This window comes from Trachemys scripta, chromosome 2, assembly GCF_013100865.1.
Source record: "Trachemys scripta elegans isolate TJP31775 chromosome 2, CAS_Tse_1.0, whole genome shotgun sequence".
NCBI lineage: Eukaryota > Metazoa > Chordata > Testudines > Emydidae > Trachemys > Trachemys scripta.
This window is the reverse complement of record NC_048299.1, coordinates 52,460,289-52,477,544: the sequence shown is the minus strand read 5'-3', so window position 1 is coordinate 52,477,544 and position 17,256 is coordinate 52,460,289. Positions and strand designations below refer to the sequence as shown.

Below are 17,256 nucleotides of genomic sequence, written 5' to 3'. Positions count from 1 at the left end.
AAAGTCAGGACTATTTTTTTTTTAAAAAAATCCTTCACATTTATATGTATGAAATGACCAAATATTGATTAATTTTAGCAACTGAAGATTGTTTGGTTTTTTTATTGAAATAAAAATGATTACTTAAATAACTCTTATACCAGAAATATAAAACACAGTAGTTGTGTCATGCAGTATTAGCTGTAGGTTTTATATTACTTATTTATCCATGCATGTATTTTAATTTATCAGACCCAGTCACTCAGGTAGCCTGATCCCAAACCAGCAACACCTTAAACTGCACCTGGAAAGAGTTTGCAGAATCTTAAGTACATTCAGATGTTTGATGCCCTCGGCATTCCCCATAACCTTCATGTTTGGAGATGGAAGGTTTTGCAGCTGCTTAGGTTTTTGAATTTTCTCTTTCTTTGGGTTAGGGTCAGCACTACAGTTTCTGGTGTTAATCTCCACAATAGATATCATAAAATAAAAATATGTTGAGATATAAGAGGCCAAACTCTGATAAGTCAACAGAATTGCATGAGGTGCACATGCACATAGATTATCACTTGGTAACAAATTTTCCAATAAAATAAAATAAAATAAAAGATTGGCCTTAGTTTTTTTTATAATCTCTTTTTATATTCCCTCATGCTTTATGGTTAAAGCAAAAATTACTAACTGCCTGAATTTAGAGAAAAACTTCTCTTATAGTCAAATTATTCCATGACTTTGCACTAGAGAGATTCTTGGACTTTCCTCTGAAGCCTCTGGTATTGGACGCTGTTAAGTACAGAATATTGGGACACATTATCACTGGTTTGCTGCAGTATGGCAATTCCTATATTCCCATGTTCATTTTTAATGTTATACTCTCGGTTTTCAGACCTTAAAGACAAAAAACAAAAACAAAATAAAAATTTTTCATACTTCAGTCTTTTCAGTTTATTTTCCCCTCCTCTTTAACTTCCCTGGTTCAACCTTTTCCCCTCTCCCTATTTTATCTTTGTTTTCTCTCCATAATATGATATAAATTGTATACATTTATTTTGGATTCTTATCTCTTACTGATAGTCACCTCTTTCCCTCACTCTGGCCTCTACTTTTTCACCATAATTCTCAGCCATAGCTCTACTCCTCCCAAGTAGGTCTCTTAGTTATAGAAATTTGCCACTTCTTATCCTCTTGCTCCTTGCCGGGCTCTGTGTCTCATTCTCAGTGTCTCCCTCACGTCTCTGGCTCTTTGTTCTAGTCTTTGCCCAGCCAGCCCTACTTTTCCCCACAAACAACAGCTCTTCATCAGATCTTTCTCCTCTCCCCCTCACCTCCTCTGCCTGCCCCCTCAGGTTCTAAACCCCAGTCTCCTTGCACAACCAGTCCCAGTCTCCCAGGAGCTCATAATCTAATCTCTGTATCTACCTCTGGCTTCCAGTCTCCTTACCCAGCTGGTCCCAGTCTCCCTCATGTGCTAACTTCCAGTCCCAATTTCCTTCTTCCCCCTGCTAGCTTCCAGTACAAGTTTCTGACCCTCCTCCTCCTACTACTCTTTGTTCCAGTTTACTCTGCCACCCCCCATATCAGTAGATGTAGCTCTTGTTCCCTCTGTATTTGAATCAGAAAAATTCCTCCTTCACACTGCGTGGGCCCAGCAGAGGGACCGCTGAGAGCACATGACAGAGAGGGTCCCTCTTCTCAGTTCAGGTTCCTTGATTGGCATCAGCCGCAGCATCCCAGAGCTTCAATTTCAGGGAAAGTCCTTTTCAGCCCTAAGCTCAATGTAGGTGGAATCTTCAGGGAGTATAACTGCTAAAAGGTAAGCAATTTCTACTGAGCATGTGCAAACTGCAATTTTGCAGATGCTTATAACTTGGTCAAATTTGAGTGGATTTTCATGGAGATGGCAAAAGACACATCCCTGCCGCAAAGACAACTGCTGTGACAAATTTCAAGTCCCTGCTCCAAAGCAAGGACACTATAGCTTTTCAAGAAGAAGGTCTTCAGAATTTTTTAACATGGGTAAAATGTGTCTTGTCCCAAGCCTCACTGGCAGAAGCTCAACCATTTTATCTGAAATAAAAAACAAAACAAAACAATACCAGCCTGAGGCAGACACCCAGTATGGAAAATTTCAGCCCAAATGGTTAAAAGTTGGGCAAAGTTATAAGCAACTGAAAACAGGGTCTTATAATGAGAACTCTTAGGCAACCTTAATAATAGGCAAGGCTAATAACCTTGTGTATAATACTTTTTAGGTCAGAGAATTGGGTTTTTGTATTTTTTTTTTTAATTTGAAGATATACTTTGTCATTGGCTGACCCCTTTTTATGAATACAATTAATATATTAATCTATTTTACTTGACTGATTGCATAATGAGATGCAGTGCATGTGCTCTTCTGGTGTATAATAAAACATGTATTATTTCCATATTTAGATATAGGGCTATTTTCCCAATAATATGCCTTGTAATTTCCTAATCAGAAAGGTTACATAAAATAATTTTAGCAGTTGGGGGTTTCTAATTAACTGATAATAATGCAAAGCTGCAGCTTAAGCAAACTCACTTGATTCTTGGATTAAAATAGTGCTCTATGCTTTTTTTTTTTTTTAATTAAGTGACTGTAGCTCTTGTGCAAGGTGTTGGATTGGCAGAACTAGTGACAAAAGTCTGCTATTTATCTCCAGTACAAGAATAGTATGGGTGATGGCAGTGCGAGCTTTCCTATACTGTACTGCCAACTTGTTTGAAACATGTTTTAGAAGATTGTCCCACTTATCACAGCATGCTCCAGTACTAGGGTATGTCTATGCTTAAAACGCTCCAGCGGCACAGCTGCAGCGCTTCAGCTGTGCCACTGTAGCACTTCAATTGTAGACACTCACTACAATGACAAGAGAGATTCTCTCATCACTGTAGTTAATCCATCTCCCTGTGAGATGATAGCTAGGTTGACAGAAGAATTCGTCCATGGAGCTATTGTTGTCTACACCATGGCAACATAACATAGCTATGTCTTGTAGGGGTGTTCACCAGCCACTAGGCTACAAGGAACAAAGGAGAGAAACGGCTTTACTACATGGAGAAACTAAGGGCTGGTCTATATTAGAAAATTACATCAACCCAGCTATGTTGCTCAAGGGTGTGGAAAATCCACAACCGAGTGACATTGTTAAACCAACCTAAGTCCCCATGTAGGCAGTGCTATGTTGATGGAAAATTTCTTCTCTTAACCTAGCTACTGACTCTTAGGGAGGTGGATTTACAGCAATGAGAGAGAGAGAGAGAGAGAGAACCCCTTCTGTAGTAAGTGTCTACACTGAGCCATTCCACCTTCAAAGTGAATTATGATAAATTGAATTAAGGCCACTTTAAGGCCAGGTCTACACTGCCACTTACTTCGGTATAACTTATGTCGGTCAGTGGTGTGAATAAGCCACCCTCCTGAGTGATGTAAGTTACACCGACCTAAGCGCCCGTGTGGACAGCGCTAGGTTGGTTGGAGAAGCTATCGCCTCTTGTGGAGGTGGCTTTATTATGCTGACGGGAGAGCTTTCGCCTATCGGCATAGAGTGTCTTCACCAGATGAGCTACAGCAGCACAGCTGCATCAGTGTAGCTGCACTGGTGTAGCACTTCTAGTGTAGACTAGCCCTAATTCTGAATGAGAGTGTCCACACAAAGATTTAATGCAGTTTAATAAATCCACTTTTAATTCACACTTTTAGTTAATTCAGATTAATTTTCTGGAGTGTCCCCAGATATATGAGCCCAAACTTTTAGGGTGTTGAAGCAGGATCTTGTTTGGTCTTCACTCCCCACCTGCCATTCCTAGATCCATAGAATATGTATGTGTTGGGGTGTTATCAGGTGTCTGCCCTGGGCAGCATTGTGTTTGGATTCAATTCCTTGGTAACTTAATTTTTGCTTTTTAAAAAGAGAGATGAGACACAAGCTTCAAAATGTACACAAAAATACTTTCTTATAAAATACGCTATTTCCTTTACTGTTCTAACAAAGGGAGTGAAGTAAAAGAAAAGTTCCCTTGAATAGCTTATTAATTCTATTCTAAACATCTTTAAAATAAGTTGAATTTTTGACTTTTGTTTAAAAAATGATGGTGCAGAAGGAAGAGCTGCAACCCTCAATCATCGTCTACGTATTAAGAAAAATTCGACGCATGAGAATAGCCCTATGATTCTGTTACTGATGTATTTACCCAAGCAAAATCATTATCAAATATATATTTATGCCATTGTTTACCTTTCTACCATATTCATAATATGATGACTAACTCAATAGTGAAACAAATTGTTTCTGTAGTGTGCTGTCAATGGGAAATATGGACTATCCTTCCATTTGGAGTCTTACTATACATGCTGCTGCCATTGATAAAGTAGACAAGTGTCACCTATTTAAAAGAATAGTGCAAGTTGTAGAGATGAGAATATAGATTTTGTCTGTTACAACAGAGGGAAAGAGTATTAGCAATGAAGACAGGTTCTGTTTATAGTAAAGTTTAATGTTGTGCAAAATTGAGAAAGCCATACATCTAGCTTTTTAGTTTCTTTACTTTTAACTTTGTTTCATATGTGTAAGAAGAGACTATATGAAGGGCACAGCTTAAAAAAGCCCTCTGCTTTGCTATAAAAGGGAACTTGTGTATTTGAAGGTAAGTATCTAATCCATTTCAGGGTTTGCTCATGGTTATACACCTGTTTGAAAATGAAGCCAACAATATAAGTAATACCTATATCTATCTTTCTAATGGTTTTCTTTCTGGCCTTCTTGATAACAAATATATCATCTATATCCTGTTCTTCCAAGTAGAAAAAGGAGACCAAGCATACTATACTGTATTTTAGGGAATAATATGATCCCAGAGGACACAACTCCATGATAGGAAATAGATACACTATCCAAACAGGAACAGGTAAAAAGATTAATCCACTAGCATATAATTCCACAATATTCTGATATATAGACTACATTTTCTAGTAAACATCAAGTGCACTGTCAATTCCTGGGTTTTGTTATTCTTTACTCCTGGTGATTAAAGTGATTTTAACACCACTATATTCTTGATAGCATTAATAGAACTATAGAATTGCTATGTGTTTCTTCCCCCCCCCTTTTGAGTGAGAGATTTCAATTTACGAAGCATTAAAAAGGAGCCAGTTAGCGCAACCTTTGCAGAATTGGGGAAGAATTAGCAAGTAAAGGGAAAGAAAAGTTACTTCATTTGGGGAAGAATAAGAGTAAGTGTCAAGATGGAAGTCTTTAACAGAAAAAGGGTATATAGGTTTATTAATCTTTATTCAATAGGAGGAGGTTTATTATGTGAAGGAAGAGAAACAATATGGTATTTTTCTGTTTCTTTGAATCAATGTATTGATTAAATTTTCCCTGCTCTTCATTTAATTATTGTCCCAGAGTATGCAGCAGTAGAAAAATACCAACAGCCACATTTTCAAAGGGTTGCCAACTAATTTTTCCTCATATTTATCTGAGATAAGGCTGCTATCTCTATGGTATGAAAACACTAGATGATAAAATGTAGGCACCATATCTTCTGCTGATGTCAATTTTGTTCTAGCTCTATTGATGGAGCTAGACCAACTGAAGCCAGTTAAGGACATGGGTATAAATGTCTAATTCTCTGATTTGCAGGCATCATGGTAATTAGGCATCCCTACCTCACAGGGGTGTTATGAGGAGAAATGCATTAAAGATTGTGAAACGCTTTGAGAGCTACTGATGAAAAGTGCTATATAAGAGACAGATATTATTTTGAGGATATTATTATCTATCATTTGTGCTTACAAAGAAGGGTACCAAAATAAGGGCTGTTTTGAAAATCTAGCCACATAGCTATTTCTGAAAATACTGTCACCTGAAATAGTTTCATACTGCTTGTTAGAGTTGCTTTGTGAAGCATGTCTCTGTTCTCACAGACAGAGCAGACTGACGCTTAATGTAGAGTTCAGTGCTGAAAATTGTTTTCTAAGACTTTCAAATCATACGTGTAAAAGCCCTTTTTGAAAAAGGTTACACTGTTTTACAGCAATATGTCAGCTCACTCTCTTTATAGTTTGGTATTTTGGAGTAGCTCTCTACACCCTATTCCAGACTCTAGTAGTGACCACTCTTGTGTCGCTCCCCTGGTGCACCAGGCAGGATTCTATCTAACTCTTTTATCAGCAGGTTTCTGGGAATGGCAACTACTGCAGTGTCCCTCCACATTGCCTTTAACTGGCTGTTGCTTTACAAGCCATAAAATTGCCTTAGGTTTCTAACTGGAGCTATCGAGCTGATAGGGTGAGAGCTGCACTATAGCTGGCAGATTTTATAACTTGATCTATCTATATGCATCTTCCCACTTGTGCACTGATGCAGGATTAGCCCCATTCTAGTTCGAAGTGCAGTGTACTGTGTTTGTACCAAAGAATGACGGCTACAACTGAATGCACTATTTTAATGTCTGATTTTTAAATGTGAATAATGAAGTCTAACTTGGTATTTGTTTAGAAGGATAGTTTCTCTTTTTGTCACAGAATAATAATTAAAGTTTCACTCTGGTTACACAAAACTGCTTTTAATTATATGAAGTGGTATTACTGATGTACTGATTATATTTAACAGTGTACAATAAATCTAGTAAAATAGAAGTGCAAGCTTCATTATACATTTGGGAGGCTACACAGGTGTAATGTCACCACAGGTTTCATGCTATCCTGTATATTTTCAATATAGATCTTCATCTGCTTTTATTTTACACTAGAATCCACTAATTAACTTCAAAATGCAAATTCCATGCTCCATTTTACTTGTGTCAGCTGTCCAACAGCAAAATATCTGAGGAGATATTAGGGTGGGAATTTTGATTTTCTTTGAACATCTTATTTGTGATAATGAACTAGAACCACTTAAGTGGCTTGGGACAGACTTAATTCTTGTCTTACCTCTGCTTCATCATGAGGATCTCCCCTACTTCCATATGCTAGAACTCTGTGGAATAGGGATTTGAACTCTAACCACCAGGATGTAAGACATGAAATAAGAATCAGTAAATTTTCTGAGGCATGTCACTGGTTAAGCGACAGAAAATATTCTGATTGTCACTGAAAAAGAAAAGTCAAAGGTACATTTGAAACTGTCAGTTCCACTCATTCCTGTTATCCCTTTAGGGGATATCATACAACTTGACACCAACATTTAAGCTTTGAAAATTATGAGCTCATCTATTTCAAATGGGATGGCACACGTTCCCAAGCCTTTGCCATTACTTATGATGGGAGACAGGATGATCACTTTTTTGTTCAGATATTGATATTGCATAAGCTACTTCTTCTTTTTTTTTTCCTGTTTCAGAATGAAGAACAAATTTTGGTATTTTGAGTTTGGCACTTCTGAAACTTTCTCAGCCACCTGCAAGAAGCTGCACGAATCTGTAGAAATAGAAGTAAGGAACTAATTAGTGCATGTTAGACTATAAAATGTTTCTGGTTTGATTGAAATGCAAGGGGGAGGGGGCAGTGCAGAGTGCCCAGTTCCAATAAGACAGAGGAATGCACAAGCTTTTGACCTCAGACCCAAAATACTATTTTTGTCATGTCTATTTGTGGTGTAGAACAAAGTTCAGTTTGATGATTAGTGAAGTCTTAATACAGTGGAAGAGGGAAACTATAACATTAAAAATCAATAGGGAAGTTACTATTGCTGGGTCAGATAGAAAAATGAAAGATTGTTGGAGGGAGGGAGAACTGCTTCAGGATTAAAATAAAAAATCTTATTATTTCTAGGTCCCAAGTTTTTATAACCTTTAAAACTCAGTTCACTAAAATTGTGCTTGCTTTCCTGAATAAAGGTTAAAGAATACATTTTTTTTTAATCATTCCCCTTCATTAACTACTTTTTCTCTTTGCACAAGGGGCCATCTTACCATTATACATCCAAGATTATCTGAAAAGGTACCCGTGATAGATGTGGACAGAATAGGCATTAAAAATGTTAGATCAAGGAGTTTCGATAGTCTATGGTGTAAGTGACTGATGGGGGCTGCTAGTCACATTACAAAAGTAAGGTGAAAAAATATAATATAATTAGAAATATAAACCTGAGGATGTAAGGTATAATAATGCAAACATTCCTCAAGAAGATTGAGACCCTTTTCTTTTCTGATAATAATGGCAAAGGGCCCAGACTCGCTTTTTGTGAAGTCAATGGGATATTTTGCCACTGATGGTAGGATGAGTGGGCCCAAAATGTTAATGAAAGATTATTAGGGCCTGATCCAAAGCCTGCTGAAGTGAATTGAAAGACTCCCATTGACTTGAATTGAATGGGCTTTGAATAACTTTGAATACTAGGACCTGATCTACACCTAAAACTTCGGTCAACCTAGCTATGGCGCTCCTGGGAATGAAAAGTTCACACCGCTGAGACACATAATTAAGCTGACCTATGCCCTGGTATAGACACCACTAGGTTGACAGAATAATATTTCTGTTGACCTAGTTACCACTTCTTGGTAAATTTATTACAGTGATTGAGAAGACCCTTCCGTCACTGTAGCAAATGTCTACAGGACACCACCAAAGATTATTAAGACTGAAGTTCTGAGGCTTATGAGGCCTGGGACTTGCTTAGTTTGTTGTTAGGTTGAAAGGTAGATTTTTTGCTTGTGAAAGTATTTTTTGCTTCAGAACAATAAATTGGATGACACTGCCAAATTGCCATTTCTCCTGAAATTAGGAGTATTTATATCTTGCTCTTGAAGCAGATTTTTTATACCTAATTTTGATTTTTAAGAAAGTGCTTCATATTCAGTTCTAAATACAATTAACTTGAGAAATATTTTCCTAAATATTTGGGGAACTGACTAGCAGGTTTGATTTTTAAATGTGGGTCTTGGTATATAAATCTCAGATATAATTTAGCAGATTATAAAGCCACAGGAGAAAGGTTTTCCCTCCAATGAACAACTTTCCACCAAGCCATTACATGAGCTCTGTGCCTAGTAAGAGTTGCTCTCCTTAAACACAGAAGCTAGATAGGTGACCATATATTTTTACATCCTGCATACTCAAAGTTAAATGACCTTCCATCCAGTCTCAGAATGGTGGTAAAGCAGAGTCTTTAAATTATTATTATTATTAAATTCAAGACATTAGAATTTCATTATATTATGTATGCTTGTTTTTATTTACTCACTGCATGATGGTTAATATCATTAATGCTAAAGAAAGATACCTGAGCAAATCAAATGGAAATGGACTCCTTAATATTTATGAAATGTGTAGTGGGAATAAATTAGGCACAGCTATTACCTTAAAAAATAGGTTACTCTTACACTAATAATACCTAACAGTGTATTTGTATTTTATTCTGTTTTGTTTTTATGTTATAAGCATTTGTGTTACAATGTGTTTTCATCTGGTTTGTTACCTGCTGCCCTTTGCTCGAGGATATCACTGCAAATGAGACCTTGATAAATAATACCACATTTCACTTTGTGAATATAACATACAGAGTGCATTTGCTACAGAGCCAAATGTTGCGTGAGCAAAGCCCATGAAGATTAAGGATCTGTATCTCTGAGCTGGGAGACTGTAATCAGGCATTCTATGGGCAAATATTTGTTCATCCTTATATTTGGTTTCTAACTTAATTAAGCCTGGCCTTCCTAATATGCACTCAGATTTCTTAAGTCCTGTACTTTCTTTTCTGTACAAGTTGAACAGTACATTTTAAACCTCAAATTCGTACATGAAAATCCATGTGAAGGTTACAGGAAAAGGCAGTAGTTCAGGAAAACAGCACATGTTCAAGCGCTGTCCTGAATAGGAATGCTTTTCTGAATCAGGGCCCCAAAAGACAAGTCTTCTAAATGAGAAGGAAAACAATTTTATGGAGGAAAATGGCAATCTATAAAATTCGTTTTCTTTCCTTTGTAATTTGAGTTGTTACCAAAATTAGACTTAGCCCAGGACACTCTGTAAAGGTTTATCAGCTTCTCCTCCATAAATACCTTTTTATATACGTGAGCAAGATTAAGTGACAGGATGGTGTGGCACAGTATTGCACTTATTCAGATTCTATAGCCTTCATCTCAGTTCTTTTCAGTAAACTAAATCACACTTGATAGCTTCACTCTAAGACAGATCTAAAATGTTCCAGGCTAACGAATGTAATAGAAAAGCTAACACAGAAAAGTGGACTGCATCCAAGAATGAACCCAAAAGGAACCAGAACAAAACTACTATTTTCTAGTTGATATAGACATGATATACATCTAAAAAGCATGCTGTTATATTAACAACACCTTTACATTACATGAAACAGAAAAAATAGGAACAGAATACATATGTGATTTGTTATTTTAGCATATGAATGTATTAGGGCAACAAAAAAGCTACCTATAGAGCAAACTCCTTCTCTGTGTACGAACAAAAGAAATCCTCCTTTACTAATTCTGAAAGTAACTCATCACAGTGGGATTCTGAGGCCTAGTCAAATAATTGTCTTAGTGTACTACCTGCTGTGTTCAATATTGAGTGAAAATGGAAGTGAGGCCCCAGCACCTTCTTATTTTACAATTCTTCTTTTATTTAAATAATTCCAGTCGGTTTGGGGGATGCCAGACCTTTATAAATTAACAGCAGGGAAATACCAAAGGTGTCAGATTGCATATTTATCATCTTTTTCGTGTAATACTTAAATATGTATTAAGAAGTGACTGACATAAATTAGGCAGATTTCAGAAGCCACAGGCCGTGGCTTGTAGAGGACCCCCTTCTGCTTGACATTTCATCCTTGTCAAAGATCAAATTATTTTAATTTAGGCTGCAAATTATAAGGAATGAAGACTTCTTTGTGGGAATTCCCTGTGGTAATCTGACTTTTGTTGTTACTGCTGCTTGTCAGTGTGCAAAAGATATAATATGCATGCAAATAAGGTTAAAAAATATGTACTATCTAATTATCCAGCCAGTACATTCCACTTGAAGACAGTGGGAGGCCTGACACACAGTATGTGTTTGATTCATTGAGGCCTGCAGGGTATTTACACAAGATTACTTTTAATTATGAAATTAATATCTGTTTATCTGGAATGTATAGCAGTAAGTAAGTATACACAGAACAGAATTTTTTAGTAAAATAAATCGTCTTTATCTTTCATACATATAAAATATAGATGAGTTTTCTTCCAAAATGACATTGAAGACACTCATCAACTTTTTTTGAAAGTCAATAAAAATGTGCCCCTTCTGTTACACTGGTTGCCACAATTGCCAAGTAAGTCATTTCAAGACATCATTGCATCTTACCAGTTTCCCTCGCTGAATATTATACATGGCTTTAAACGTTTTAATTTTTGGAGAGAAAATATAAAAAGGAAGCCTTACTACTGTGATGGCTCTTGTCTCTTCTTTAGATTTGTAATATTGTTAAAAGCATTTGAAAGAGACAGAGGAGTATATGCTAAGTATGGTTTGGTTTTGTGCTTTGGGTGAGTTACAGGATAAGTGAACAATTGGGGCAGGGATGATCATAATTATATGTAGCGGGCTCTTTTTCTTGGTAAAAGCCTTAATAAAGGCTTAATGTTAAGCAGAGAAAGAAAATGACAGTGGCCTGTAGAGCAGTGAGCTACCAGATGTCAATGAACTCTCACTGAAGCATTTTTTTTTCTAGATTTTTTCCTGGTAATTATATATTGACATTCCAAATTTAGGCCATAATCCTGCATTTTAAAATGTACACGTGGGTCCCTGTAACTATGCAGAACCCCGCTGAAAGGGCTTGATGAAAGTGCAGGCATCCACTAGCATATTGTAAATTGTAGGTCTGGGATCTAACATATTCATATATACTGCAATATATAATAAAGCATGTGGTTATGCCAGGATGCCTACACATCTTAGTTGTGTTGTGAGGCATGAGGCTAGTGTGCAAATCACTTCAGCCAATATGGGAATGTGGATCCTGGAGACTTGGGGGGACTCAATGAATTAATAAATGGATATGAAGCCTTTGCCCCTGTAATGGGTGGAAATATAATCCAGGTAGTAGTAACCAAAAGTTGTTTGTTTTCCATTGGGTTGCTGTTCAGTTCCATGCTGTAGGTGGAATGGCATAGTGGTCTCGGTCTGGTTCCTAAGGGAATAGGTGTCTGTACTGGAAAACCACCACTACCTTGTATGTGTATTGGAAGTATCAGCTGGGAGGCCAAGGACTGAATGAGCACAGAAACTAAATTATCTTCACACCCCTCAATCTACCTCGTCTTTAGGAGATGTAAACAGGGCAGTGTGTAGTGACTCCTGTTCTAAATAGGTTTCCTGTTCTCTGGATAAACAGGGGAGTTTGCTGTCTAAGACTTTCCATCTGGCATCTGTCATGAGCACTAACTTTCCTAAAGAGATAGCAAAGAAACCAAAGTGGGACTCCTTATATCACTTTCAAGGAAAGCTATTATATTACTGAAGAAACTGATTTTAAAGCAGAATAGAAGTTTCCTTATGGCTCTACTGATAGCATTTTGCTTCTGGTCAAGAAGGTCTTTGGTTTATCTCCAAATATGGGCTCATTCCCAATGATTTGATTGCTGTATAGTACTGAGCGGGTGTGTGCTATTAGTCATCAGGTGTGGTGATAAATTAAAGTCCTCTAGAATAGCGGTTTTCAAACTTTAGCAACTCAAGGACCCCCATTTTGATTTAAAAAAAATTGGGGATCCCCCCAAGCCTCCCCTCACTCAGACCCAGGCCCCTGCCCCACCCCATCCCTTTCCCCAAGGCCCCACCTCTTCCCACCCCCACTCCACCCCTATCCCGCCTCTTCCCCGCCTCTTTCCACTCTGTCCCCGCTACTCCCCTTCCCTCCCAGGGCCTCCTGCATGCTGCTGAACAGCTGTTCCCTGGCATGCAGGAGGCTCTGGGAGGGAGGGGTAGGAGGTGAGGGAGGGAGAGGGAGGAGTTGATCAGCTGGGCCCGCAGACCTCCTGGAGTACCCTCGTGGACCCCAGTTTCAGAAACACTGCTCTAGAAGGTTAATTTAAATTTTAAAAGTAAATTAATGTTCAGAAAAGGGTTTTGATTAACAGCAGTGGAGATGTCAGAAACTCCATGAAGTCTACGTCGGGACTTCCACTATTGCTACTGATCTTACATGGAAAGTGCTCAGATACTATGGTGCTGGGCAGCAGTATAAAACCCTAAAATAGAAAAAAGTGTTTCTCTGGCACAGACAGGAGATCCAATTATTGTGAAGGTAGTTTTTGCGGTATGGATATTTGTCCAGTAAGAGCTGTAGTGAGATCATGAACACATTTCACATCAGTCAATGCGTAACCATCAGGTAACAACCTTTCACTGCCAAATAGTTCCATATTTAAGCAAGCAACCTGGGGATGAATAGTAATCATATCCACATTCTGCCTCCTGAACCAGGACCTTGTACCCTTCTTCTCTGCTCATAATTCCTTTCCAGAGATAATATATATATATATTAGTATTAAACAGGAATATGTATTTGACAGTAGGAGGAATGATGAAGGAAAAACAACAACTGGTAGGTAGAACATTCTGATTTTCTCTTTCTGTCTTACTGCCTTCTCTCTTTATTTCTTTGTTTCCTTTGCTAATCAGTGTGATGGAATTCAGCTAGACTTAATCAATATTTCTCTGGAAGGAATTGCCATTCTGAACATTCCAAGCATGCACGGTGGATCAAATCTTTGGGGAGAGACCAAGAAAAGACGTAGCCATCGTCGAACTGAAAAGAAGAGGTTGGATAAAAGAAGCACTGTCACAGATGCCAAGGAATTGAAGGTTGCATGTCAAGGTAATCTTCAGATTAAAATGAATAGCTGGTTCTAGACAGTCAAATAACTTATTAAACTATAACGCTATATGCCTCTTTATCGAAACTAAGAGTGGCTTAAAAAAACAAAACACACCAAAAAAAAAAAAAATGCTGCAGCAGTGCACTGCCATAGACACATCTACACTGATAATTGCGGTCTTTGTGCAAACCTACCTTACCTAGATAGGACATCCCATGTGAAGCAGACTAAACAACAACATGGAGCACTGCTGTTCTAGTCTGTAGAAAAAGTGCTTAGTGCTACAGAAGCCAGATAAAAGCTACTCATGAATGGCACTCTACATACAGTTTGGTTTCAGGGACAGACATGCCCCTTTTCTGACAGAATTTGTCCTCCATGGCCATGGAGGTTGTCTCATCATGGTAATAATGAGGATCTGCTACCACACTGTAGCATACGATACCTGGAACCCATCTGCACTCCCTGATTATATGCACTGCAGTTTGCCTGCCAGCTTTCCCTTCCATTTAGTCATTACTCATTTTTATAGAGAAGATCCGGATTCAGTCCTAAGATTTTATTATTAATAGTTATTTCTGACAATCATTATAGTAAATAAGTGTCCATTTTACTTGGTGGGAGCTGGAAGGCCTTCATTGTAACACAACATTAAATATCACCAGTTAAGAAGTTTAAATCAATTTTTCTCCAAGTTTTACATTTTGTGGACCACTTTCTAAAGGAGAATTTCTCATGAACCCACCTCCCCACATAACACTCCAACATTTTGATCTCAAAATATTATTTGGTACGAACCACATGGAAGTGTTCTACAGACCACAGTATGAGACCATTGGCCTACAGTTATCAGCTACATACTTCTTCTTTTGCTTTCTTTGTATTTTTCACTTTCAAAGAGAAAGATCACTTGCCCCAATGAGTTAAAACATTCAAAAGGTGTATTTCTTGGTAAGCTTGATAAAACTCAGGATTTTTACATTCTGATTTTATTTGAATCCTTTTACTTTTGCTGCTTCTCTAAAGATTCTGAATGTCTGGGTTTTTTTCCAGACCTGGTACTCTGGCATTAAACTTTTTTTTAAGTCATTGTTTGTTCATGACACTAGTATGGGATATAGTGTAGCTTTAAACCACTACCTGCCTGGGATGAGAAGGCAATGTGTATTGGCAGCAGTTTACTGAGGCACTGTCTTTGAAGAAGGCACAAGGACTCTGGGATTGCTTGGGGACTGGCCACAACAATGGCCTCTGCTATGCCCATTAGCAGGGTGCAGCACATTCCCTTCACTCCCATCCTCATTTTAGCCCTGCTTTGATAGTCCATGTGGAGGTGGGACAGGTCCATGGCACTACCACACCTTCCTACCAACTACAGAGTTTCTACTGCTACTGTCAATACTAGAATCCCTTGGTTCTTGAACACCAAGAGAAAAAAGATCAAAATTGTGCTTGGTCCACCGACCAACATAAGTTTCACCAACAAAAGTGCTGGTTTGGACAGCACTGTGCCAGCAGGAGAGGCTCACTTGCGGACATAGCTAAGACCACTTGTTTGGGGTGGTTTAATTAGGTGGTAAAGAACTCTCTCTTGCCAGCAAAAAGAGGCTACACAGGAGACTTTACAGCTGTAGCAGTACAACTGTGCCACTGTAAGGTCCAACTGTAATGTAGGCATAGCCTAACAAACAAAGGGATATAGAGCCTTTCACATCTAGGACAGTGATTCACATGCCTTTCAAATTGGTATGGATGAAAACTATTGTAACCGCTCAGCTGTTTGAAGATCTGTATCGAACAGGATAGCAGTTTCAGTCTAGTGACTGGTGGACTTGTCTCCATGTTACAGTAATAATTATTACACTTTGTTTACATCCTTGTTGGCAGTCTCAGCAGAGATATCAAGGACTGAATGAAGGACACTAGTTACCTTTAAAGGTGGTCCCTCCATGTCAGTGTTCAGGAATGTTGCAGGGTAGTGCGAAGTAGTTTGGAAAGTCATTGGCTGTGTTGTATCTGTTCTGTGGGTAAACAATGTGACTCTGCTTCCAATATCAATCAAGTACCTTTCCCAAGCCTTGTATTAACTTAAACATTTAAGTCTAAAGTAAATAGTTAGTGGATAAATCCTAGTGGTTACCAGATAGGAAAAAAACAAATTTGTTAGGTGAAGAAATGTATTTCAAGTTTCAAAGAGCTTCTTTTAAACAACAGGTTTTTTGAAGTGTGTGAAGAAGTACTTTGACTTTACATTTGGAATTTATAAAGAGCTTTGGTTAGGTAAAGTGAAAAGTTTAAACCAATCAGCTATCAAAACAGCTGACTTCCTGTCTGTTCTCAGACAACATGATTCCTTTACTAGCTTCAGAATAATATGTCTTTGAGTCACATCTTTTCTTCGATTAGTGTATTTTTTATCCCTTAAAATACATTTTAGTTACTTAAAGGCTTGTGTATTTTTTAGTTTGGAGCAAACATTTCACAAAATGTTAAAGACTTCTGCTGAAGTTTGTACTGGGTGGTTTGAGAACCAAGATAAATACACACCTGCATGTTAATCTCTGTTCATTTATTTACTTAGTCTGAATAAATATCCTTTCAGCTGGTTTTATATCCAAACACAGCATCTAATCACAAGACCTAACTAAACAGCCACACTTTATAGAGACTATTAGCTAACATAAAGCTTTTATAAGGATATATATCTGATTTTCCTGAAAATCTAATTCTCCTAATTAGGACTTTTGAGCAGTATTAAAGCTCATTTTTAGTATTATCAAATAATAGCAATGCAACTGTGTCACTAAAACTGTGGATCAATCTGTGTTTCATTAGAAATCCCTGCTTTTGTGATTTTATAGCATGACCATAAAAATGAGCATTGGGCTGAAGCTTGGCACGCACAGCCTGAATCCTGGAATGATTAACACTGTCAACACTTAAGACTGGATTGTTACTGTGCAATCTGCCCTAAATAAGAGGCATCATGTTGCTTTGCTGACCCTGAAGCAGGTCAGGAGAGAGACTGTGGGACTAAACTGCACAAAGTTTACGCCTGGGGCAGAATATGTGGCCTGATGCATGCAGCAACACCACTTCTTGTATTGAAGGGGGAGGAGCCAAAGCTCTACCTACTCCTGGCCCCTCCTGCCCATGGGATGGAGGGATGTATTTGTTCTGTGAAGCCTGCTTCCTCTCTTGCGTTGCTACTTGTGATGGAGATAGCCGGCATAAGGGAGTAAGGTGTCGCCTAGGGTGACCAGATCACTAACAGGAAATATCGGGACGCTGGGGGGGGTTGGGGGAGGGAGCAAAAAAAAAAAAACCCCACCCAAAAAAAAGCTGTTTTGCAGGTGCTGGGGGAATTAGCAGGCCCCGGCTGCGCCGCGGTCCTGCCCCCCCTCAGGGCCCCGGGCACATGTGGCACATTCC

The 17,256-nt window shown here is 38.3% G+C and overlaps 1 protein-coding gene across 2 annotated transcripts in view; it reads left to right on the top strand.

Annotated features, from left to right (window-relative positions):
• DGKB (diacylglycerol kinase beta) overlaps positions 1 to 17,256 on the top strand; it is a 457,353-nt gene that overhangs the window by 338,741 nt on the left and 101,356 nt on the right. For both annotated transcript variants that reach the window (XM_034760549.1, XM_034760547.1), the window contains 2 exons: positions 7,347 to 7,437; positions 13,628 to 13,823. In XM_034760549.1, the coding sequence (XP_034616440.1) occupies positions 7,347 to 7,437; positions 13,628 to 13,823 (287 nt within the window). The remainder of the gene's footprint in view (positions 1 to 7,346; positions 7,438 to 13,627; positions 13,824 to 17,256) is intronic.